This window comes from Apis cerana, linkage group LG9 (assembly GCF_029169275.1).
Source record: "Apis cerana isolate GH-2021 linkage group LG9, AcerK_1.0, whole genome shotgun sequence".
In the NCBI taxonomy this organism is placed as follows: Eukaryota; Metazoa; Arthropoda; class Insecta; order Hymenoptera; family Apidae; genus Apis; species Apis cerana.
Genome location: NC_083860.1, coordinates 9,276,492 through 9,299,823, shown reverse-complemented (window position 1 = coordinate 9,299,823; position 23,332 = coordinate 9,276,492). Strand labels below are relative to the sequence as shown.

Below are 23,332 nucleotides of genomic sequence, written 5' to 3'. Positions count from 1 at the left end.
TGTTTGAATGTAATTAGCTGTAATTGTTTTCTTTTTTTTTAGAATTTAACGTTTAGATAATTTGTGTAAAAAGTGTAACGATATTACGAATACTTCAAGACTGCAAGGTTGTATGAAACGAACGAATACTCGAGTTCACATCTCACGGTGAAATATCCACGTTCACTTTTGAAGAACGCATGTAAATCATTATTAATTTTTAGAAAGTGCTTCTCGTGTCATTATCTGTTGCGTACATTCCGATCATGTTACGACATCCGTTAATTAACGCATGATTCCTAATTGTCGACCTTGCCGCACATATACTCTCATTATTTCCCTATGTAAATTCGACAAGGAAATAATTGAAACTTCAGATCAAACTTTCTCTTTCTCTTTAAATAAATAAGTAAATAAATAAATTTTATCTTCATCTTGGAACACTTGAAAACGTGGATTGACGAAATCTGCAAACGCGTCTTTTTTCATTAAGACGTTACAGAAAATTTATGAGAAATCTAAAATCGAAGAAACATTCTTAAAAGCCACTATTAAGTTCTTTTCATCTTTTCACACTCATACAACTCACATAGAATTAAGAAATTACATAGAATTAAGAAGTTCGGCTTCTGAGTGTCTCGTATATTATCTTTTTATTGATGTATCGTCGTATTTTTATTAACGAATTATTCAACGATTCGTCATTATTATATAATTAACTAATATACAATCATTTTTAACATCAAAACTTGGATAACATTCTAATTAATAATTACTAATTATGTAAAGCCTGTTTTGTTTCTCGTGCACGAAAGTAAACGCGAGTAACAGCATCGAAACGAGTTTTCTTTTCGCAGTGTGCGTGTCTTGAACTTTACATTTCTCATTTATTTATCGTCTGATTAATTTCGTTCATTTCGGAGTGACAAAGCTCACTTTGTATTCACTTGTAAGAATTCTCCAAATGAAACAAAAGCAAATATCTGGTACACAGTTTACATAGTTGTTACGTTTATTCGACAGAAATTAATGTTTCGCTAATTGATTTTAAGATTTCAGAGATAAGAAGACGATCGATCTCTTTCCTTCCCTCCCATGTTCCCAATTTAACATGGACAATAATTTACGACATCATACCAGTATTATCATAAATTTTATTTCATCCAATTATGATAAAAAATTATCGGCACATTTTTTCCAAATTCATTATTTTTTCGTTCCCTGATAAATTTCTTGCTTGCCTTCCTGTCGATATTATTTAAATGATACCTGTCTCATTATGTCACAACGAAAATAATTATAGAATCTCGAGATCCGATATTAGTATATTCAAATCGTAAAACTGAGGGAAATTAAGAGTACGAAAATATACGAAGAAGTTATGAAATATCGTTTCTACTACATCAATCCATCAGTCGTGCGATAGAAAGTTGTTTAAAAATGACAAATTACAGGGTATAGTGATAAAAGTAGTCCAGTTTCTGTTACGTACGTATATCGCCGTACGTGTATTCCTGATTCGTTTCAAAAGCCAAGGATGATTTCTTTTTTTCTTTTTTTGTTTTCGAGAAAGAAAGTTACGAACGATGGAAACTCGATCAAAGAATGAGAAATTATTTCTGAAATTTCACATTGTTCGATTGTTGGACAATCGATCGAATTTCCCTCGTAAAAGTGTCGATGTTCGATTCAACGACGCATCGAGGATGAAGAGACGCGACGAACTTTCTTTCTCGATAGAAACACGATTCCTTTCATTCTCGATAAAACCCGTCGGTCGGGTGAAATTCGTCGCCGGCCTGTCACGCGACGAGGGACCGATCATGCTCATTTTCATGACAATAAACGGTCTGTACGGTGTCTGCGATCGTTACGATAGGCGGGCCACCGTAACACGGACGTGAAATTTTTGGTATGCCTTTGCACGCGCAATCGCGCAACGTCAGTCTCCACCTTTACCCGATGTAAATGGAACAAATTGCCATAAAGATTTACATCTCGCGTCACACACTTTTATGTTGTATTCATTATATACGGATAGCGGAATTTATTTTTCATTTTTATCACCTTCCATCTTTAATTATTAGGGCTGTTTCGACTTCGAATGATTTTTTTAATTGCACGTTTTATCTACGTTTGTTGAAATTTAAAAATTACAAATAAATCCAAACTCTTTCGCCACTTTCAGATAATTATTACGAACGGAGAAAGGAAATGCACGCGTTGAAGAAATAATTCGACAGATTCCTTAATGAAATAATTTATGACAATGATTTCACTCCTCGTCATTGTTAAATGTCAAAATTTTTCTAATATTATTGGAATTCCATTATTAGGCCAACCGATTCTCTACGTTTACACGATAAATCATACGTCAATCAATTAATCGTAAATCAAATCGATCGGTTAACATTGAAATTCGAAAGGGAGATATCCGACCGGGTAAAGTCCTTCTCGGAGAATCGTTTCTTTTTTTCTTCTTTTTTTTCTCCTTATTCTTGGTCTACCCGTTGATCCATAAACGCGAGAACAATCGAGAAACCGAGTTAGGTTCGAACAACGCAGCGAAATTCGAACGTGGAATTTTCGACGGTTTCGTTTCGTATATACCACGCATAGCTGTTACGCAATAACGAGGAACGAGCCCATCTCGAGCGCGTAACAAACGGACCGTGGAGATTCGTGTATGTTGGAAAGAAGGGAAAAAAAAGGACAAAGCCAGTTTCCGGTGTCGAAATCGGCCGAGAAACGATTTTATGCAACGCGCACGACGAAGCGGGGGTATACTTTCTTGCGGGATTCCTGCCGGGTTCTCGAAAAATTGGATTTCTATCTTTCGATCCAGCTCCAATTCGTTACACGTCGCACGATTGCACAGAGATCGAGATCCATGCATCAACGATCGCCACCTGCATCCTCGTATACCGGTTTCACCTAAAACGTCTCTCTCCCTTTCTCTCTCTCTCTCTCTCTCTTTCTCTGTCTCGTCGATTAGGAACACTAGGAATGCTCGAAATTAGAAATACAGTCCAAATTTGGAACGTCTTCTCGAAAGCTTTGCACTGGGACGATGAACCTTCTTTTTCTTTTTCGAATGTTACGCGCACGATAGAATTTTTTTTTTCTTTCTTTCTTTTTTTTCCAGGTGAAGGTACGAAGACGGAGTCACGTTCACGACTGGTTGGTAGAAGTACAGTCGACCACGTCGGTCAATTAACATTGTTGGAGGTGCAACAGTCCTTGTAACACTAAACATATTATCCGCTGTCTAAGGGGTTAGAAAAATCGGCTTATTCCGATCAAGGTAATGAATCATCGCTGTTTAACGAAATAACAATCGGTCTAATAAGAACAAGGTGAACGAGAGAGGGACTACGGTGATCAGAATCTCGGCGAGCAATCTGGTACGTCGGTATGCGACGTCCCCGGACAAAGAGGGTTCCAACAGGGTTCCTTCTGCATAAATTTCTTCTACGAACGAAGACCCTTTCTTTCGCTTTTTTTCTCTCTCTCTCTTTTAATACCATCTCTCGTCTTTCCATTTATAACAGGCAAATGTGCATGCAGGAGGAAGATTGTTGGCGTTGTACGAAATGTCAACCGTACGTGAATTTGAAATTCGCCGAGTCCAATGGGTATTAATTCGGGTGAAAATCGGGCATCGATCCCGCTTGATGAAATTTGATCACTGAGGAAACGATTAGGCCAAGGTTTGCTTATTGGAAGCACGCTTCGTGCCGAATTTGAGATCATTTTATCTAGGTGAATATCGATTGATTCTTTCATGGAAAATTTTTTTCGAACGAGATGAAAAATGAAAATTCATTAATCACTATTCCACCCCATCATGATCATCCCCTTTGCCCGAGATTTTCATTCTAGGATCACGAGCGATGGTATGAAATTTATACGAATTTTTTCGACTGGCGGCAGTCGATGAATTAAGAAGAATTGTTTTTTTGGTATACTTTGGTTAATTGGAGAAATTTCTATTTTACAATGATAGGTAATTATCGTAAATTAGAGTAGAAATTAATTGAAACAAAAAGGAACGGATAACATGCCCGAAAGAAGAGTTAGTTCGCGCACTAAAGAACACGCGCACTAGAAGAATTCTTGATCCACTTTGGAATTTCCTAATGTAGTCCCCGTATAAAATCGTCTCGATGCTTTTTTGTTCCATTGCACTGCGTCACTTAATTTGCATGATGATTAAATCTTCTAAAAAACGATTGACTTGGGACGAAAATAAAAAAAAAAAAGGAAAAAAGGAACGATTCCAATTTTCGTCCAATTTATTATTTTCTTTCGAATATCAAATTCACACTTTTGCGTGTCGCAATACAACAATATTAACATAACGATCACCTGATATAGCAGTAGTTTCTCAGATTATTTTTTTTTTTTCAGCTGGCCGCACAAACGAGAGATATTGCGTGAACACACAAAAAATTCGGTCACTTTCTGTAATGATCCGGTCACATGTCTGACGATAGAATTATTTCCAGCCTTTCCAACGAAAGGGGGGAAAAAAGAGAAAGAAAAGAAGGAAAATCAGTTTGAAGAATCGTAGAACAAATTTTTAAAAAATTCCCTAATATCTTCCACGTTTTTTAACATCATTCACTAACGTTAGTCTTTTAATCCTTTATATTGTTCAAACTTATTTAATTAATTATCAAAATAATTATATTGATTACTATAAACAGTTAATTTTAAATCATTTTAATTATAAATACGTTTCGAATGTTATTATTACGTTACGTATTTAATTGTATGACAAATAAGAAAGAATTCGTAATTGGAGAAAAAAAATTTAATCCCAAGGGATTTAAAGGCTTCGTAACTCTCGAATACACGGAAAACAAAGAAACTATCCTATAAGGGAAACACGATTCGTATTAAATTGAAGAAAGTTATTGACGTAAGATATTAATCCGTGATGGGGTGGGGATACAAAGTTATCTTTCGCAAAAAAAAGGAGTGGAAAAGAAGCTTTGCCTTGGATCGGTTTTCGAAGACCCCTGCCTATATCCCCCACGCCCAATTTCTTCTCACCGTTTCAGTGAGGTCCGCAACTGCCCACCACCTCCTCTTCAAGGGTTCGTCGTGGTCGTCACACCGTATAAAAGCAGTGGATCTTCTTGCTATCTCATCAGTCGCAAAACAACCAACGAACCAACTCCAATAGCGCAGCCAACATGAACGCTAAGGTGAGCAATTCCAGCCGTATGAACGATCGGTATGAACTCCGCGATCTTGACGATCAGTCTTTGCCTGGGATCAGGACTGACTCCGTCTCCAAGGATCGAAAGTATATATCTTGTCGAAAGAAAAAATACATATACATATTGTTGTTATTTTTCAAGTATTTCGATGCACGAAGATCTAATTTTTCCAATTCGAAATCGAATAACGTATAAACTTTGAAGAAAATTTAGCAGAGCGAAAAGAAAGCGGGCCGCCGCAATTGATTCTCCGTAATTAGAATTGGATCGTTCTTGCAGCTTCTAATCGTCTTCGCCCTCGTGGCGGTAACCTTCGCCGAAGAGCAAGCTACCGAAACGAAGAAGGACAAGCGTGGAATCTATGGAGGATACGGAACATACGGATACTCTAGTTACGCTGCACCGATCAGCCAGGCAGTCTCGGTCGTAACCAAGGAAGTGCCAGTCCCTGTACCACACCCTGTCGCTGTTCCTGTCGAGAAACACGTCCCTGTCCCGGTTAAGGTAAACATCGTTCTTCCCTTTCACGCTAAAAAAAAAAAATGGAAGAAACATGATTATGAGATCTTCACGATAGCTCGTGCTGGTAAATCTCTGGTAAAAAGTAAAAAAAGAAAGGGGGAAAAAGAAGAAAAAGAATGCACGAAATCAAGAATTCGATGTTCCACGAAAACAATGTTCCCCAATCGATTTGCATATACTGTCGGACTAACGTATTGATGCGCTACATTCGTATCGGTATCAAGGAGATCAGCTCAGACGAGGACCTCGAGCTCCCAATCACGCTCTGTTTATCCTGGAATATCTATTCGCGTGATTGGCAGTAAACGCCTTCATCATCGGACGTTAATTAACGTTTCAATGTGAACGAGCGGCGCGATTTCGTAAACGTTTAGAACGTTACAAATCCCACACGTGCGATTTCTCTTGGAAAAAGTCCTCGAGTCGTTAGATTTTTTGCCAATGATTATGATCCATGTTGCAACGACTCTTCTGTTCGAAGAAGAAGAAAAGAGAATCGACTTTTTTCTTCCCACCTGTACTTCTACTCTTCTTCGTTCGGATCTTTACTACTCGCGTCGTGCAAAATTAATTAACCCAATTTTTCGTTTCAGGTACCGGTCGCCGTCCCTGTCGATCGCCCCGTCGCCGTTCCCGTCCCTAAACCGTACCCGGTCGAAGTGACCAGACACGTTCCAGTCCCAGTGGAGAGGCCAGTTCCGGTCCCGATCAAAGTTCCGGTACCGGCTCCTTACGCGGTCAAAGTGCCCCAACCCTACGCCGTTCCATACGTGAAACAGATACCGGTGCCCGTGGTGCAACCTGCAGTCGTGATCGAGAAGTACAATCACGGCGGTTGGCCAAGCGGCTACTCCTCCTGGTAAACGAAACCAATCCTTTTTATTCTCGTGGATCCGAGGGAGCTAGCTTCGGTGATCGTGACAGGGACGCGTTATCGTGTGTTCCAAATCCGAACGACACTTGGATTTCAGTGGATGACGGAGAAAGTTTCGGGCTGAGAAGCAATAAGATCTCCGCCCGAACGAACGAGCAACTAACGAAGAAGTCCTGCCATCGAAACACATCGATTCTCCGTTCAATATATATTTTGCGTATCTTTTGTCCCGCGATAATGCGAAGATTGGCCCCCTTTGGACGATATGATTGGTTATATATCTCTCTCTCTTGAACGTATCTGTGAGAGGAATAAATCCGCGAGCGTTAACGATCCTGCGTTAATCAACGTAATTGTTCCATCGCGGTTATTTGTCCCTTTTTTTTTTTTTTTGCTTTTGTATAAGCAATTTCACTCTTGTTTTCCAACATAGAAATAAATATATGTTTTCGTATTAAAGAAACATGGTGTTTTCCTTCCTTCTTCTTTCCTCGATTCCATTGATATCGAAGAAACAAATATATATGTAAAGGATATGTAAAGGAAATATCGGAACGAAATAATCGAGAAAAATTTGAAAAGAGATTTTGTAATTCTGACCATTTCTTTTGAAACGAAAGATTACGAAACTGGTTTCAATTATAAAATCATAAAAATTATTTAATAGAAAAAAAAACGTATTACGCAACATTATATTTATTAAAAGAAACTACTTTCACCAATCGGATATAAGAAACTTATATACGCGATAAGTAATAATAATATAATAATATAAAGCGAAAATAGGGAAGGTTCATGGCCTTCCACGAATTTCCACGAAGAAATTAAACAATGCCGTGAATTCGTAGTAATAATCCAAAGTGAGTGGCGGGGCGTGTAAATAATGTAAATTCCTCGTGGAAGAAGTGCAAGTTGATGCGCTCATTAAAGCGGGTAAAGGATGCAGTTTAACGCTAGCGATTAAGCGAAATTTTGCGTACGTAACGTGCTTCCCCCGAAATTGAAGCAGGTATTCCTCGAACAAAGCGATGAAATTATGCAAGCGTGTTATTTTGATCCGATTCCTCGTTATCCTCGTGGCGAGAGGATGGAAGAGAAAACGATGCGCGATGTTCGTTATTATAATAATTAAGAAAAGTTTTTAATAACGAAAACAAATAAAGGCGCGTAATTGCGTTTCACTCGCTTCTCTCGTATTCGTTTCATACCATTCTCGTGTAATTTTTCATTGACATTTAATCGCGAAAGAACGAGATTCATTTTTCGTGAGTGAGAACGCAATGTGTGTACTTACGCTTTTTAATGGTCAGTTACGTGCTACATACTTTCAACCAAATGCGAAAGAAAAATAAGTTTTAGAAAAATTCTAACGCTATTAGAACCGCGCCATTGATTTGACGTTTTGTCGCGTTTTCCAGTCCACTTTCTTCGCTGCGAGAAACAAGAATTAAAACTCGCGACAGTTTCAACCGGATGACCCGTTATACCTGTTCGCTCATCGCAAATACAATTCCATTCTTGAACAAATCACGATCGATCTTTTCTGCCCCGAAATAGATATAATCCACGCGTCAAATATATATAGATCATGCAGACTCGCATGACTCATCAAAATCGTGATACGATAATTCACTTTCCATTTTATCGGAGCATGAAAAATCGAGGTCATTTTTCTTAGATATTCCATCAATCTCGCAATATAATATAAATAACTTGATCAAACAATTGCCGTAACTGTGAACGCTTGAAAAAGAGAAACCACCGACCGTCACCAAGTATTTTACAAAGTACAAATTTTTATTAAAACAATCATATAAAAAAAAAAAGAAGAACAAGAACAAGAAAAAATAGAAAAGAACGTCGAGTCAACAAAAAAAAACATAAAAATTAAAAAACATAAACTTAACAAATCAGGCTTAAACAGTATGTAAAGAACAGTATATGTACAACGGAAATCTGAAAATTGTCGTTCAATGATGCGAGCCGTAATCGGGTTGAGACGGTTGGAAGTGTCCACCTTGGACGTCCTGCTCGTGGCCGTGTTGATTCACCGTGTAAGAGCTGTAACTCTCCGACTCGTGGCCCTCGTGATCCCCAGAATCGTATCCACCAGCTCCACTTCCGATACCACCCTCGGAATGGCTCGCCTGATATGGAATCGGGTGTGGTATCGGATAAAAGACAGGCTTGTTCACCGTTACAGGATGAGGAACCGGAATCGGCTGCGGTACCGGGACCGCCTTCGGCACCACCACCGGTACTTGCTGATGGATCTCGATCGGGACCGGCCTGGACACCTCGACCGGCACGTGTTCCTGAACTTTCACCAGCTTCGTATACGGAACTGCGATCGGATGGTTCACTGGCACCGGGACGGGTATGTGATGGGGCACCTACAAAAGAGAAAGGAATTTCTAGATCGACTCCTATTTCGTGATCGATTTGTCCGATTTTGCGGATGGAAAATAAGGTAAGATTTGAATTTTGAACTATTTTTATTTAATAAAGATTTGTACGAAGAGATTTTTCATTGGATTGTACGTAGAAAAGAAGAAAGATTCGAATTTTCCAATTTTGACGATGAACAGATTTATTATGGATTGTATATGTACATTATGAAATTAATATAACGAGAATACCTTGACTGGGTAGGGAACTGGCACCTTGACGACCGCGGTTTTCGTGACCTTGATGATTTTGGTCGGTATTTCTTTCAGATGAACCGATTGCGAGATAAGCTTCGGCTCGCTGGAATGGAGACCATGGCCTTCCAGGGAGGAGAAATGAGAGGCCCTCGCGGCGACCACGGCCAAAGCGAACAAAAACTGCAAACGTATATGTATAATCGCGATTAAGGTTCACCGAACTGCACGCCAAGATAAATCTGACGAGAGTCGAGCTCGAGAGGAGTGAACGAGTAAAAAAACGGAAAATCCTTTCTACGTTCGTGAAATATCATAAGAAGAATTAAACGAATCTCAATTATCGACCCAAGTGAACGGGAATTAACTTTCTCCGTTGAAATTCTTTCAGGCACAGATCCATGTGAATATCGATAATATACATCTGTACCAAGAGAATTTGCAATGCTTTCTCCCGATCTCTTCCGCGTAATCACTTTTCGGACGGTTCACGCCCCCCGATCTCTGCCGGGATAAAAATGATGGACAAGGAAAAAACAGTTCACACTTTACAACCCTGTAACTCTGTTCGAGTCCACTCGAGTTACGCGTTCACAAAATTTACAACGAGAGTTGTAAAGAGAGACTGCTGTTCGTCCATCTCGACACGTCTCGCCATCTCGACGATGATTAAAACTTACTACTCGCCGCATCGTCATCCGGTTTCGTAGGTGTAAGCAGATAGGCGTTTCCGATGGGACGAATCACACTGACAATTGCAGTAACGGCAGTTGCTTATATACGAGGACCTTCACCATCGCCGATCCACGAAGAAAGCACTCTCTTTCCGACTGGCTTGCGTTCTCCAGTCTTGTCTCCGCTTCTCCCCTTTTCTTTTCTTTTCTTTTCTTTTCTTTTCTTTTCTTTTTTTCTTCCTTGCTCTTCTCGCGAGTTCGACGACCGCCACCACCACGGTCTCCGTCACCACGCTCGACTTCAAGTGCAATCGAGATCGAGCCTCTCCTCTTGCATCTTCCACGCACTGCACCGAAAGGGAATTTGTGTGTTTACTCTTTCGTAACTGACCCAGTCACGCAGCTTCCCTCTCCCTCCTCGTCTCTATAATGATTCCAGCCTTTTTCTCTTCTCCCTTTTGAAGGATGAATCGTGATAGTGCGATTATCTTGTTATGTCTTTTCATCGAGCGTGCAATCTTCGTTGAGCGTAATTACTCGTGTCTTGGATGTTTCGATGTTAATTATACGATCAATTACGAGTGTCAAAATTGATATATGCGCTCTATGTGATTTTATGCGATCGAAAACTTGTTCACTGCTCTTTCCACGGTAACCATTATTTACTATGTTTTTAGATATTTGTGATAATTAATAATAAATCATATTCGTTCAATCGAAACGTCACACTTGTCTTCATCGAAATCGTATCAATTCCATTCTAATTTGGCGCATAGATTGACAAGTTATCATTGGATATGAGATTATGATTTTCAATCAAACGTATTACGACATTTTAAAAATAATTCTTCCAATTCTTTTAATTAAGTAGAAGAATTGTTCGTTCAATTTTTTTCGTCCAATATGCAAACACTGGTCAAAAGGGACGATCACAGAGAAGGAAATCGCATTAGGAAGTGGCATTAGGCCGCGTTGTAATTTCCTGTTTGTAAAAAATGGTGAGAGCAATCGACGATTCTGAAATGCGAGCCGCGAAAACGATTCACGGTCGAGGGAGAGAACGGTGAAAGGATTATCGTTCTCGAACACTGAAAGAACGTCCAAAGTAAAAGGATAATCTGGATCATCTGGTTCTTTCTACCGGCACACTCGTTCGCATGCACTCGTGCGAGCGAAACAAATCCGCTACCTGTAAAACTTCGCTGGAACTATGATACACGAGTAACAAGCATTTCGATCCTATACCGAGATTCGAAAGAAAGCAGTATCCGTTGAAGAAATCAAATCGATTTTGACAGCTGTTAGTATTTCAAAGAACAAGTAAGTAATTATTCTTTTTCTTATTTATCATTTTTATCAAAAGATTTTTCTTCTTCTTCTTTTTTTTTTTCTTTAGTAATTTCCTTTTTCGTGCAAATTATCGCAACTGATATTTTTCTATATTTTTTCCCACGCATGGAAAAATCCTGAGAATGTATTTCCAACAGTGACAGAAAGGACAACGAAAAATTTATCGGGATCCTTGAAAAATCCCAGTTCTTGGTACGAGCTATGCAAAGTATTTTATGTATGTATTATGCAAAAAATTGAATTATTCATATGCTATAGAGTAGAATATGTATCCTTCCTACTTGAGAGAAAAAAATGTAGCGTTTAATCAGTAATAGTTTTCTTATAAGGGCGATAGAATCCGGTTCGGTACAAAAGCAAAAGTAAAATCATTCACCGGTCAACCCTCTTTCTCCTCTCACTTTTGGTGAAAACTAGTAATCCCGTGTCGAATTATATATCGATTATCCGTTTCATATAAAACGTATATCTTTGATACCGATTGATTTTCCACCCATCGTCGATCTTCCATATGACAAAAAATGAATAAATTAACGCGAAACATAAAAATTGAATTACCTTATCCTTATTTCGTTTGTCTTTCAGGAGAAAGGTAAAAAGTTATAAAAGGTATAAGACGGAAATAGCCTTTCAAAAGAGCTCTTCGTGGAGAGGAAAATTATTTAAAATTGTATCTATAACAAAAATCTATAAATAAAAATTTTATTTATCATAATTATTTTATATATATATATTTTCTATTAAATTGAATAAAAACAATTATTAAATAAATATGTATGAAATTCAGTAATGGACACGCATACTTGAAACTTTATCCAAAGAATCTACTTTCAAGATCATCTTTCTCTATTTTATTAATTTAAAAGAAATTAGAGTGCAAAGAAGCGACAAACAAAAGGACAACGATACTTGACATGGTTTTCCATGGGAGTTGAGTGAAACACGAACCGACGTGGATAGAAGATAATCGGGATAATTAGAGCGCGAGTCCTTTCCTTCCGCAACTCAGTAGAAGAGCGAGCTTATAATTAATATCCATAAATGAACATAATATAATATATGGTCTCTAATGGACGACGCATATGTTTGTGACATACACGTGCAACAGGGTAATATATACCTTCACTCTCACCGTAATTTATAGTGCTAGTAAATCTTTTTCGATTATTATTCTCTAAAAGTTTTATACTTATATAATTTGCTTTTTAATAAAGCAAAGTATAAAAATTTTAAATTGAGTAAAAACGTTTTATTATACAAAATTTAAATCAATAGAAAGATCATATGTAAGAGATATAAAGAATATATGAACACAAATACAACGATTATTGTTTAAATTGAAATAAATTGAAGGAAGAAAAGAATTTCATAAGCTTATGTGAATATAAAACGAATTCTTTTACTCTCTTACCATTAATTTTTGTTTTATCTGCTAGGGGAATAATCTATGTACAGACATAAAGAAAATGTAGAATAGATGTATCGTCGTATACAATTTTTCATTACGTATTCTGAAGTACCGACTTATAGAATCTATATATATATATAATCTATGGTGATATATCTCTATATACTTTCGAGTGTAACTCATAGATAGAGCCACAGTGTTATTCGAACAAAAAATTCGATTTGTTATAATTGAATACGCGGCATATTTAATGACTTTTTGATTTCCTTCAATTCATCATTTTATCTAATTTTGAAAATGTGTATTTGTTATTATCCATTATTCTTTTTTTTTATAATGGGAAAAAAGGGAGATAAGAATTCAATTTGAATTTAATTTATAAAAAAAAAAGATATAAAAAAGAAAAAAATAACTTGTTAGTTCTCTATATAACCCATTAACTTTAGATTTTTGATTCGATAATTAATTGTTGAAATTAAAATACCAAATTTATGTAGAGATTGCGCAATTGAATTTCTATCAGACCGAAATGTCTTAATGTGTCTCTTTTATGGAGTTGTTCGTTATGCAATTAATGCATTATCGATGTTCTTAAATTATTCAGTGGATCGGCCGATTTATCACGTACAAACGAGTCTATCCAGATATGTCCAAAATACAAGTTTGGACAAAGTGAAATTCTCGATTTTTGTCCATCATAAATTAATTAGAAAAACATTTTTTCGAACATAAAAGACAACAGATCTTTTCCGAATAGATTTCTAACAAAAGAAGCAAAAAACGCGAAAGACTATTATTGATAAAATATGAAATTCGTGAAAATTAATTTGAAATTAAAGCAACTTCAATGAAAATTTTATGAATTATCGAAATATTTGCATTTAAAAAAATAATAATAAAATTATCGTTACGATATATTTCTCTTATTCATTAAACTTATTCATAAAAATTCGTACTTTAACAAAAAATTAACAAAATTTTATAGAATCTATTTCTGGCTTCAAAATATTTCTTTCTTTGAAACATCGTTCGTTTATTATTTAAAAAAAAAAAATTGTGTTTCTTTCATCGTAGAAACTTCACAAAAATAATTTTATCCGATTTCTTGACGGTAGAAATGTTTAAAATGTATATTGATCGGTATCTTGTTTACAAAAACAATTGATAAACTGAAGTTTCTTATAGGTCAAGAATTCGTATTAATGGAATTCGTATTAATTTAAATATATAACATTATTTAAATAAATAATTAATGCAAATGAACTGCAATATTTCTATCAACTGTTGAGCACACGTTATACACATAACGACTCTTATATCATTTTTTTTCAACCTAATAAAAATTAAAAAATAAATTCAAGAACATTAAACTTATCTACTATCATCTTCGTAATAACAAACTTAAATAAAAAAGAAAAAAGGAAATTAGGAACATTATCGCACATTATCTCGTGCATTTGGAAAGTTACGAAACACATCTGCCACATGCACATCTCAAAACACAAAGCTGTCATGAACTTGACGTTCAATAATCGGAATCATACAAATTATATACTTAACAGTGATTGACGACGATCCATTAAACCTTACGAAAGTCCATCGTTCGTTATCCGAATCCTTTAAAAGCTTCTTCTTCTTCTTCTTCTTCTTCTTCACCTAACGAAGCTCGATAATGGTCATATACGCGCATTTTTTTTTGACGCCGATGAGAAGAAAAGAGAAAAAGAACGAAAAGTAAAAAAGAAGATAGCGAAGTTGAGGAAAAAGATTTGCATAAATCATCGTCCGTTCCTATATAATGGTCGGTTAAAATATCGAGAATAAAGATCGGTGGGCGGAAGACCAGAGAAGAGGAACACCAACACTGAAACAAAAATGGAATTTTTATTTTCTTCGATCGGTGGTGTCACCAACACGCACGAGCGAGGAAACATTTTGTTCGCTCGGCGATCATCTCTCGACGATGAGCAGACCTTCAAAAGAAGTCAATTAAAAAATCTAGTTCTTCCAATGCCATCCGATTGCGAAATAAACTGAGAGGGAACATCGGTCAAGTATAAAAGATCGAAATATCTTTGGGACGATATTCCACTCCTTATTCAAACAGCATACCGTAAACATGAGGTTGCTGCTGATCGCTCTGGTAAGATATCTCTTTCGGTGTACGGCAAAATATTTTATCGAGATAGATTTCATATTTTTCTATTCGATCAACACTGGAATTTAAAAATTTCGATCAATTTATCGAAGATAAAAAGAAATTGTTGTGAGAAACGCGGAAATATCTAGAAAATAATCGTTGTATTTATCACAAATTATTTCAGATTTATTTGACGGTTTCCTCGGCCTTCCCCGAGCCAAAGCAAAAGAGGGACGTTCTCCCAGGCGATCCACGTTACGGATTCGATCATCATCTCGACAACGTGGTACAAGTTAAATCCTTTGATGACGAATCCGTGCTGCCGGACGTCTATGGACCCCCTGGATATCAACCGGGCGCTCCTCTTGGTAACGAGTACTTGTCACCCCTCGCGTTCACTGAATATTCTACACCGGTAACTGGAATACAATTTATAAGAGAAAAATTATTTCGTAAAGATTCTACCGACGAGATCATCGTATTACGTTTCTTCAGGTCGCTGAAGTGGTTAACGTAGAACCTGAAAAAGTAGTATCGACCACAACATTCTCGGTTCCCGTTGAAAGCGTCGAAGTACGTATAAATTGAACCAAGTATCCGATCACATTATCTGTGCCGTAATTTTCTATTTGCAGACCGTAAATGTTACACCGCCATCAGCCTCTTACGGTACTCCCGTGGATAAAACCGTTAAAGTAAACTTAACACTTTCTACAACAATTTATCCATCCTGCAAATTACTCCAAACGAGTAAAACATATCCAATTTTCCGCAGGCCGTTGTAGATACCGAATCCGCGTCTCAAGTCAAATCCACGGTCAAAACCGTAAAGACTCGAGTTCACGAAGGATCCCCATCGACTGTGAACATCGTTGGGCCTGCCTTAAAACGTAAGGATCTTTTAACATTGCATAATTCGAGTCGCGATCATTACGAGTATTGCCACATATTTTGCATATCGAATAATTTATTCGTCGAAATTTCTTCAAGATTCTTCAAAAATAAATTGCATTCTTCGTAAATTTTCGTAAGATTCGTATCATATCAGCTTTTTATAATGATTTTCTCTCTCTCTTTCTCTCTTCTGTAGAAGTAACACACTTCTCCAACGAAGCGAAAGCCATCCCCTCGACAACCGTGAAGAAGAACGTTCTTAGCAAAACTCTTCTGCCCACTGTTTACGCTTCTTACAACGGAATCCTCAGCATACCCGGTTACGGCGTCTCTTCCCAACTTCCTTCCCTCTCCACGGTACAGCAATCCGTCCCTGTCGATCGCGCCGTTAATTTTAACGTCCCTCTTCCCCTCTCATCGTCCATCCAGCTCGACAAAACTGTTCCAACCGCCTATTCCGTCGTGCAACCAGCCTTCTCGGCTCCACACACGCATATCGTTCCTGTCCACAGCCTCTACGCGTTACCTTCCGTTTCGTCGCTTCCCTTCCAAACGCTGTCTCCTATCCAATCGATATCTTCCGTAGGCACCTTGACTCCCGTGCACCCGGCGCGCACGTACACACCGGTGCACCCGGTCGAGACGTTGCCATCCTCTGATCTGGTGCACATCCTAGAATCCGTCAAGTCCGTGAAGACCTCGTCGCCTGTGCAACACGCGGTGCACGCGGTGCCGACCGTGGTCAAGACCGTGGAAACGTTGACACCCGTGGTGAGAGTGTCGACGGTGAGCCCTCTGCAGTCCGTGGACACCGTGGATCCGATCAAATCGGTGGGAATCGTGTCGCACCAACCGGTCGAGACCCAACACTCCGTGACCGAGGTGCTTAAAACCAAATCCGTACCCGTGGTCCATATCTCGGATCAGCAGAACAAGCAATTCTTCAGCAATTTGTTCAACCAGCTCATCTCGATGTATTTGCCCAACTTTTCCACCCTGCGGCCCCCAACCTCAACCTCAACCTCGTCCTCGTATTCTAAGTCGGAGTTAACTACGAGCCAACCGGTCAAGGTGACCACCCCTGTCACCCTTCTCACCGATGACACTTACAATCAGCAATCGCTCGTCGATGTCAATAATCCGGTACCGGCTAGCAAGCAGGTGGTGAGCGTGACGCCGGCCAACGAGTACGTTCAACCCACGGAAACCAATGGCGGATATGTTTATTGAGAAAAAATGAACCAATTGATAGATCCGTCCCGTTGTTGGAGAGCATTTAGAATCGATAGATCTAGGAAAGATTGTTTTCAAACTGTGACAACCGAAGAATCCCCCGATTAAATATGTGAAATACATGAAATGTACCAAGTGTTATAAGTAAATAAAATTCTTTTATTATATTAATATCGGGTTATTCAAGTATCTAATTATCCTTTATCCTTTATATAGTTCGATCAAATCATATATTTTAGTTGATATTAGTTAATATTTGATAACACTTATAGTATATATATATATAATTGTTAATAATAATAATAATTTGAGGAGATTGAAAAATATAAAAGCTTTTTTCGAGGAAGAGAAAATTCAGGAATTTTCTTTTTTTTTTTTCGATCAAGGAATTCTGTCGTTACCATAGTTTACATTTGGTCGAAGGATTCATGTTCGATCCCGCAGGACAATTCCACGCTTCGCTGAACTCTTTGGAATTCTTGAGAACTCCGAGAAGTCTCACGTGTCCAGGGCAATGACTGTTTTCTAACATTATTCTCAAAAATTTTGGAGTTGCGATCTCGCACCAAATCTAAGCAGAGAAAAATATCATAAAAACCTGAATAAATTAAACATAATGAATATCTTTTATATAGAAAAATCAAATGAAGTACGAATTGATCGAAAATAAAATTCAAGAATATATTAAACAATGGGTATCTAAAAATCGTCTGTTTCATTAATTAATTTAATGTCTCGTGACATGAAAGAACACAAAATAATAATAATAATAATAGTAATAAAATAAATAATAAAAAAGTTTATTAATATTAATGTAGATCGTTTCAACGCGTTTCAAGAGATATTTCTTTTTAATCGTTTTCAGGAATCGAGCTTCGATACGATATAATATCCGACAAAGTAAATCGAAACGTCTTACGTGTGCGAAACCAAGAAAAATAAGTTGCTCGTGAGTGAGGTGAGTGAATCCCGGAAGCGAGGGCTCTTGACCGTGTTTGGCCTTCCATGTTTCATAAGCGACGACAGCTTCTCTCAGACCCTCGTTATCCGCTATATTTTCACTCAATGTGAGTTCACCGTCGATATAATCGTCTATCTGCTCGAATAAATGCTTAATCAAATCGTCGATACTTTCATAAACTTAATTAAATGGAAAAAAGAGATCGAACACCTCGCCGATGTTAGATCGTCAATTTTCATATTATTATATATTTAAATAAGGTCACGCTTACTTCAGCTTCGTAGTAATTGTTGTAATGATCTATAAAGCATTCGATTTTTTTGGTGTATCTCGAAATAGTCTCGTTGGTCCACCATTGTCTCACGTTCCCATTACTGTCGTAGTGTCTCCCGCTGTTGTCGAATCCGTGAGTCAATTCGTGACCAAGGATCGAGCCGATGGCGCCGTAATTCAAAGACCTGAAATTGAGAAATCGATCTATAGAAAATACTGTTATTTACAGTACCTATCGATCGTAATTCTGATCTTACTCAAGACCCAAATCGTAAAAAGGAAATTGAAGAATTCCCGCTGGTACAGCTGCATGCATGTTAAAAATAAAAGCGATATATACATATAATCATGCGATTACATTAAATGTTGAGTTTTTATTTAAGAAAAATACCTACTTATATGATTGTATTCATACGTATGAAATGCATTTACATCCGTTGGATCGGTCGCCCAGCTGAGAAATAAAAGAAGAAAACATTTAATCATCTTGATTCAGCAATGTTATTTTGAACGAAATAAAATTCTTACTATGATTCATTTTTATAATTAATCAGATGAATGGATTCTAAATCGCTCAAGGACATCAATCGAACAATTTGTATCATATTGCTCAAATACTCCGTCTCCGAGAGATCTATCTGAAAATAAACGAATTAATTTTATTGCCGCTAAATATTTAAGCATCGAGACAAATGAATGAACAATTTCTCACGCTATCGTAATATTCGTCGAGCTCATTTTCGGAGAACAACCAATCCGGGAATCCAATTTGAGACTCCATCTTTCTATTCTTCTCCAACGTGGCCAGTTTTGTCCGCTGGTCCATCCAATCGGTTCGCAGAACCATCGAAGCGAAAGCTTGTTTTATATTATCCAACATTTCCAACACCTTTTTACCTTTGTTCTCGTGAAAGGATGAGTCCACGAACAGCCACGAGGCTGCCATTCCTAAAATTATAGCAGTGTTTCTGATAAAAGATGGTCGAATTTCTCCAACGATCTCCGAAAAAAACTTTTCATTTACACGCTCGAAATAAAATTTTATTTTACACCGACCCATCAATTCGTTGACAGCGGACGCGCAAAAGAGTGACCTCGATTCACCGATCTCGATATTGGTCAATTCGTTGATATAATCTATCCAAATTTTTCTTAAATTGTCCGACGAATGTGGCACGATTATGTCTACTATCACCCACCATACGTAGCTTTCTGAAAAAAATTCAATTTAATTTTTCCATGTTAATTTCAAAACATTATTGAAATTCAAATTTTCCTTACCTAATTCTTCCTCCTCGGAGAGAGTCAACATAAGAGCGACTTCCTTCAAATTTTCCAGATCGCCTACCAACACTTGATCCTTCTTATCCAAGTCTAGAGTAGTGTCGATATCCTTAAAAACCAGTTCGATGAACGGCCGCCATAACAGTTTAGGCGTGAGCGTAGAATTAGCTTCCGTCACAAACTCGTCGGTCAACTTTTGAAGATCGTCTACCAGCATGTAGTGATCATCGGTCAGATTATCTTCCCAAATGGTTTGATTGGTATCTGGGCGGGATAGCTGTAATAAAATAATATTTCTGGTTAACAATAATCGTTATTGAATGAATATTATTAATAAGTTGTATTATTCGAGCAACGTACGTAATAAAATTCGCTTGTTAATTCGTAAAGCGATTCGGTGATTCTTTCCAATTCTTCCTCGTCAAGCGGCAATGATTCATCGTTTAAAGAGCAACTATCGAGGGTTCCATTGTTCATGATTTGCTTAATAATGCCGGTTATGTATGCAATTTCTAAATCTTTCTGTTTATCTTCACTTTCATCCTCGTTCTCCAACTTCCGGAAACTTGATCTGATCGAATGCAACCGTTTCTCCAATTCTTTGTCGCTGTTAACAAATACAAAAATTCCATCGATTGATTCGATTAATCGAATCACGTTTGAACGAAGAAAGATCTTTACTTGGGTAGTGGATTATCGAGGATCAGTGTGTCGAAAAACATTATATTGTTGCTCGTGTTTCGAGGATCGGGGATAATATCGAAGCGGAAGAACACGTCCTTCCCTAGAACTTTTTTCACCCTGGCTATTTGTTCGATATAATCGCTCGTTTTCTTGGTGATGGCCGCAGGAACCGGGGGTAGACTGAGCTCTTTCAATACGTCGAACAATGGCGTCAGTCCCAGCTCGTTCGTCGCCTCTGAAATTAACTCGAACGTTACGAACGGTCTACGTCTTTCTTTATCGTAATACAGAAATTCAACTAACTTGATAACTTGATAATCATAGCAGAAATATTTCAAAAGAATTTTTTATTTTAATACTTTCCTTATTACAGGTGAAATGAAAAGTCACTATCAAAATGGCAACGTACGCACGTTTATGCAGCTATTATACAATAGTTTTGCCTGCGATACCGCCCACGGTTCGTCGCTATCCGTCTTATTTTCCCGTAACAGTTCTCTGATTTTTACGGATATTTTTTCTTTACGCTCTTCGAACCACGAATTAATCAAACTCTTATCCGGTATAGGATGCTCGTCCTGCCATTTCCCGCATGCGTATCTGAAAAGGAATTGAACGTTAAAATGCGGAAATAAAGATCGTATCGTATCTGCACACGAAAGCCTGAACACTCCATGTGTCCCATTTCACGACATTGAAAAATAATATATAATTCGTAATTCTGAAATGTATGCCATAGATATATACGTATATACACAGTCAATAATCAGAACTTTCCAGAATATATACTTACTTATAAAAATCGTCACAAGGATCTACGGACGTATCCATAGATTCTTTCAAACTAGCGGCTACAGTAACGAAAATTTCATCAAATCTTTTCCAATCGCAATCACAGAGATAGAATATCACACAGATCAATTGATTAATCAATTAATCGCTTACCTATGCGGACGCAATTCTCTGTTTCGCAGAGTTTCGTCGGTCTGTAGGTTATATCTGAAGAGAAAAAAGTCAATCCAAAATATGATTGTTGAAAATTAAAAAAAAATAACGAAATTTGATAATAAATTTTATTTCGCAAATTCTTGATCTTTGTCAAATGTGACGATGCGAAAAGTATGATCACGTTCGATAAAAATTGCTTACAAAGTATAGAAAACACCAGTGCCGCTAAGATAGATAGACCCATCAGGAGAAACAGTGTAATCATCATTAAATTCGGTACGTGTCTTCGTTTCTTTAGGCTAAAAAAAAAAAAAAGGAAAAGAAAAGAAAAGAAAAGAGAAAAGAGGAAAAAGGAAAAACAAATCTAATGAATTAAAGGCTTCCTCGTCAGCTGTTTGATACATGTCATAACGACTTAATAAGTAGGCGAGAAAAGACAACCGGCAGACGTCAATCTCGCAGTCACTTACTAGGCATTTCTGGATTTTATCGGTACCAAGTTCTGTTGGCTGGCGATCGTGTAAATTGACTGCGTTTCATCCTCTGAAAAAAAAAGAAGAATAATAAAGTACGAAGTTGAATGGAATGGAAATACAATTTGCGAAAAATGTTTATTAATTTGCAATTAAGGAATCAAGTAATAAACAAAAATTATCGTGCACGTAAATATATACACGAATGTTTTAATTTTTGAAGCAGTTATATAAATCATTTTTTTTTCTTCAATTCTTCGTCGAATTTTTTTACGATCCAAGTTAAAAATTATCATGGTTGAAAGTGAACCAAGATTTTAGCACCAAGACGATAAAAGAATTCCATTCTCTGGTATTGGAATCGTATAAAACTGAACTTGACACGACTATAAAGGGAGAAAATACTAGAGAAGTTTGAAGCATACTATATAGGGAGTTAAAAGAAGGGTATCGATAGATATACGGTATCACCGGAAACAATGAATAAATAGTAAGAAATATACTCACTGCGCTCGTTCATGGTGAATGGCCTAGTGACCAGATCGAACTGACGACACTGAACAACCTCGAGGGACAACGGGCTATCCATACGTTCACATTTTCCTGCTTTGCCAGTGGTTCTCGTTGTTACGTTGAAAACTCGATCTATATCTTCACCTGTGCGCGTCGTTACATTCACCCCTCGGCCACGTGTTCCATCCCCATTGAAATGGTGCTTCGCCGCTTCTTCGCCGCTTATACCCCCTTTTTTGATTCAATTTAATCTGTCTTATCTCGTGGACGGTCAAGCATTTTATCGACATCTATCTTGTTAAAAGTAACCAGACGATTATGTGATCTAGAACGTAAGCGCGAACTTGGATAAAAAGATGCGATTCCTAGGTGAAAGTTAGTCAAAGAAAATTATTCGATCGAGATAAATACTGTTACGATTTATACAGTTAGTTAAAGATATAATCTCGTTTCTATTTATAGAATGGAGATGTAGGCATTTATAGTAGAGGAATTTATTTAGGATTCGTTTCTTTGGTAAGTTTCAATTACCAAGGAAATGGGATTAATTTTTTAACGAGGATAATAGGAAAATAGTCACATGTTTGATATTGCGTTGAAATCGAGATCGAGATTGATCATTTAAGAAATGGAACTATACGTTGTTCGATGTAATTGACGCATGCATAGTTTATCATTAAAACATGCACTTCCTTGAAACATGGAATCGATATTGGTCGTCATGTATTGAGAAACTCTTCGCAAGGTTTGTTTTTCATTATATAGAATGAGAGCTACTCTTTTTATTCCGTAATTGTTTACCTTAAAGAAACAATGACGATGAGTAAAGTAGAATTAAATTGAGGAGGTTCACGTATGCACTAGCATTTAATTCGCGTTAAAAGATTCTATTTTACGCAAATAAAATTTCGCTGGAATCGTGACGTTTGCACAATTTTTTTTTTATGAATAAAATAAAATATAATTATATTTTGTTTTCTACTGCGTATTAATGATGTAACATATCATTGCATGGGAAAAAATGTAACATATAATCGGTAAATATCATTTCAATTATATCTGAAGTAATCGAGTAAAGATTGATGATAAACGAATATATGATCGAACGATTTTTATGCATAGATTACGATAATAAAAATTGCATAGTATAAACATTTTTATCGGATAAACGCGTTACTCGATCGTATTAAATATAAAGTGATATTTCAGTGAAGCGATATATCATAATAGTATGGAAACGGGTGACGCCCTT

The 23,332-nt window shown here is 37.2% G+C and overlaps 4 protein-coding genes across 5 annotated transcripts; 2 read left to right on the top strand and 2 right to left on the bottom strand.

The window, feature by feature from the left end:
* Nucleotides 1-5,032: 5,032 nt before the first annotated feature.
* LOC107995030 (zinc finger protein 512B-like) lies at nt 5,033-7,066 on the top strand. Its single transcript, XM_017052286.3, has 3 exons — nt 5,033-5,192; nt 5,487-5,711; nt 6,323-7,066. The coding sequence occupies exons 1-3, from the start codon at nt 5,181-5,183 to the stop codon at nt 6,590-6,592; spliced, it is 507 nt and encodes a 168-aa protein (XP_016907775.1). The 5' UTR covers nt 5,033-5,180; the 3' UTR covers nt 6,593-7,066.
* Nucleotides 7,067-8,379: 1,313 nt separating this feature from the next.
* Nucleotides 8,380-11,876, bottom strand: LOC107993863 (zinc finger protein 512B-like). The gene is made up of 3 exons (XM_017050516.3): nt 9,926-11,876; nt 9,243-9,428; nt 8,380-8,996 (listed from the first exon to the last, which is right to left on the bottom strand). The coding sequence occupies exons 1-3, from the start codon at nt 9,941-9,943 to the stop codon at nt 8,574-8,576; spliced, it is 627 nt and encodes a 208-aa protein (XP_016906005.2). The 5' UTR covers nt 9,944-11,876; the 3' UTR covers nt 8,380-8,573.
* Nucleotides 11,877-12,653: 777 nt separating this feature from the next.
* On the top strand, nt 12,654-17,115 carry LOC107993250 (sialidase-like). The gene is made up of 6 exons (XM_017049583.3): nt 12,654-14,820; nt 15,002-15,232; nt 15,313-15,390; nt 15,453-15,512; nt 15,593-15,707; nt 15,908-17,115. The coding sequence occupies exons 1-6, from the start codon at nt 14,797-14,799 to the stop codon at nt 16,939-16,941; spliced, it is 1,542 nt and encodes a 513-aa protein (XP_016905072.2). The 5' UTR covers nt 12,654-14,796; the 3' UTR covers nt 16,942-17,115.
* Nucleotides 17,083-22,937, bottom strand: LOC107993231 (neprilysin-4-like). Of its 2 annotated transcripts, XM_062079983.1 has the most exons (18): nt 22,882-22,937; nt 22,075-22,405; nt 21,565-21,637; nt 21,296-21,393; nt 21,092-21,145; nt 20,940-20,997; nt 20,556-20,746; nt 20,144-20,381; nt 19,823-20,069; nt 19,460-19,739; nt 19,235-19,390; nt 18,891-19,126; nt 18,707-18,816; nt 18,574-18,632; nt 18,436-18,484; nt 18,177-18,363; nt 17,864-18,040; nt 17,083-17,515 (listed from the first exon to the last, which is right to left on the bottom strand). In XM_062079983.1, exons 2-18 carry the CDS (start codon nt 22,154-22,156, stop codon nt 17,342-17,344), a joined length of 2,469 nt encoding a protein of 822 aa, XP_061935967.1. In that variant the 5' UTR covers nt 22,157-22,405; nt 22,882-22,937; the 3' UTR covers nt 17,083-17,341. The 2 variants fall into 2 exon arrangements, with proteins under 2 accessions (XP_061935967.1, XP_061935965.1); XM_062079981.1 differs by lacking the exon at nt 22,882-22,937 and having other exon boundaries at nt 22,075-22,830.
* Nucleotides 22,938-23,332: the final 395 nt, after the last annotated feature.

Bases quoted from the DNA above. Each gene is read 5' to 3' on its own strand.
- LOC107993231 (XM_062079983.1), bottom strand. From the start codon at position 22,156: ATGGATAGCCCGTTGTCCCTCGAGGTTGTTCAGTGTCGTCAGTTCGAT. The intron at 19,740-19,822 runs GTACGTTGCTCG...ATTTTATTACAG, and splicing joins TAACAAGCGAATTTTATTAC to CTATCCCGCCCAGATACCAA. The intron at 18,485-18,573 runs GTAGGTATTTTT...ACATGCATGCAG, and splicing joins GTATGAATACAATCATATAA to CTGTACCAGCGGGAATTCTT.
- LOC107993250 (XM_017049583.3), top strand. From the start codon at position 14,797: ATGAGGTTGCTGCTGATCGCTCTG. The intron at 15,391-15,452 runs GTACGTATAAAT...TTCTATTTGCAG, and splicing joins TTCCCGTTGAAAGCGTCGAA to ACCGTAAATGTTACACCGCC. The intron at 15,708-15,907 runs GTAAGGATCTTT...TCTCTTCTGTAG, and splicing joins CGTTGGGCCTGCCTTAAAAC to AAGTAACACACTTCTCCAAC.
- LOC107993863 (XM_017050516.3), bottom strand. The intron at 8,997-9,242 runs GTATTCTCGTTA...TCTCTTTTGTAG, and splicing joins CAGTTCCCTACCCAGTCAAG to GTGCCCCATCACATACCCGT.
- LOC107995030 (XM_017052286.3), top strand. The intron at 5,712-6,322 runs GTAAACATCGTT...TTTTCGTTTCAG, and splicing joins ACGTCCCTGTCCCGGTTAAG to GTACCGGTCGCCGTCCCTGT.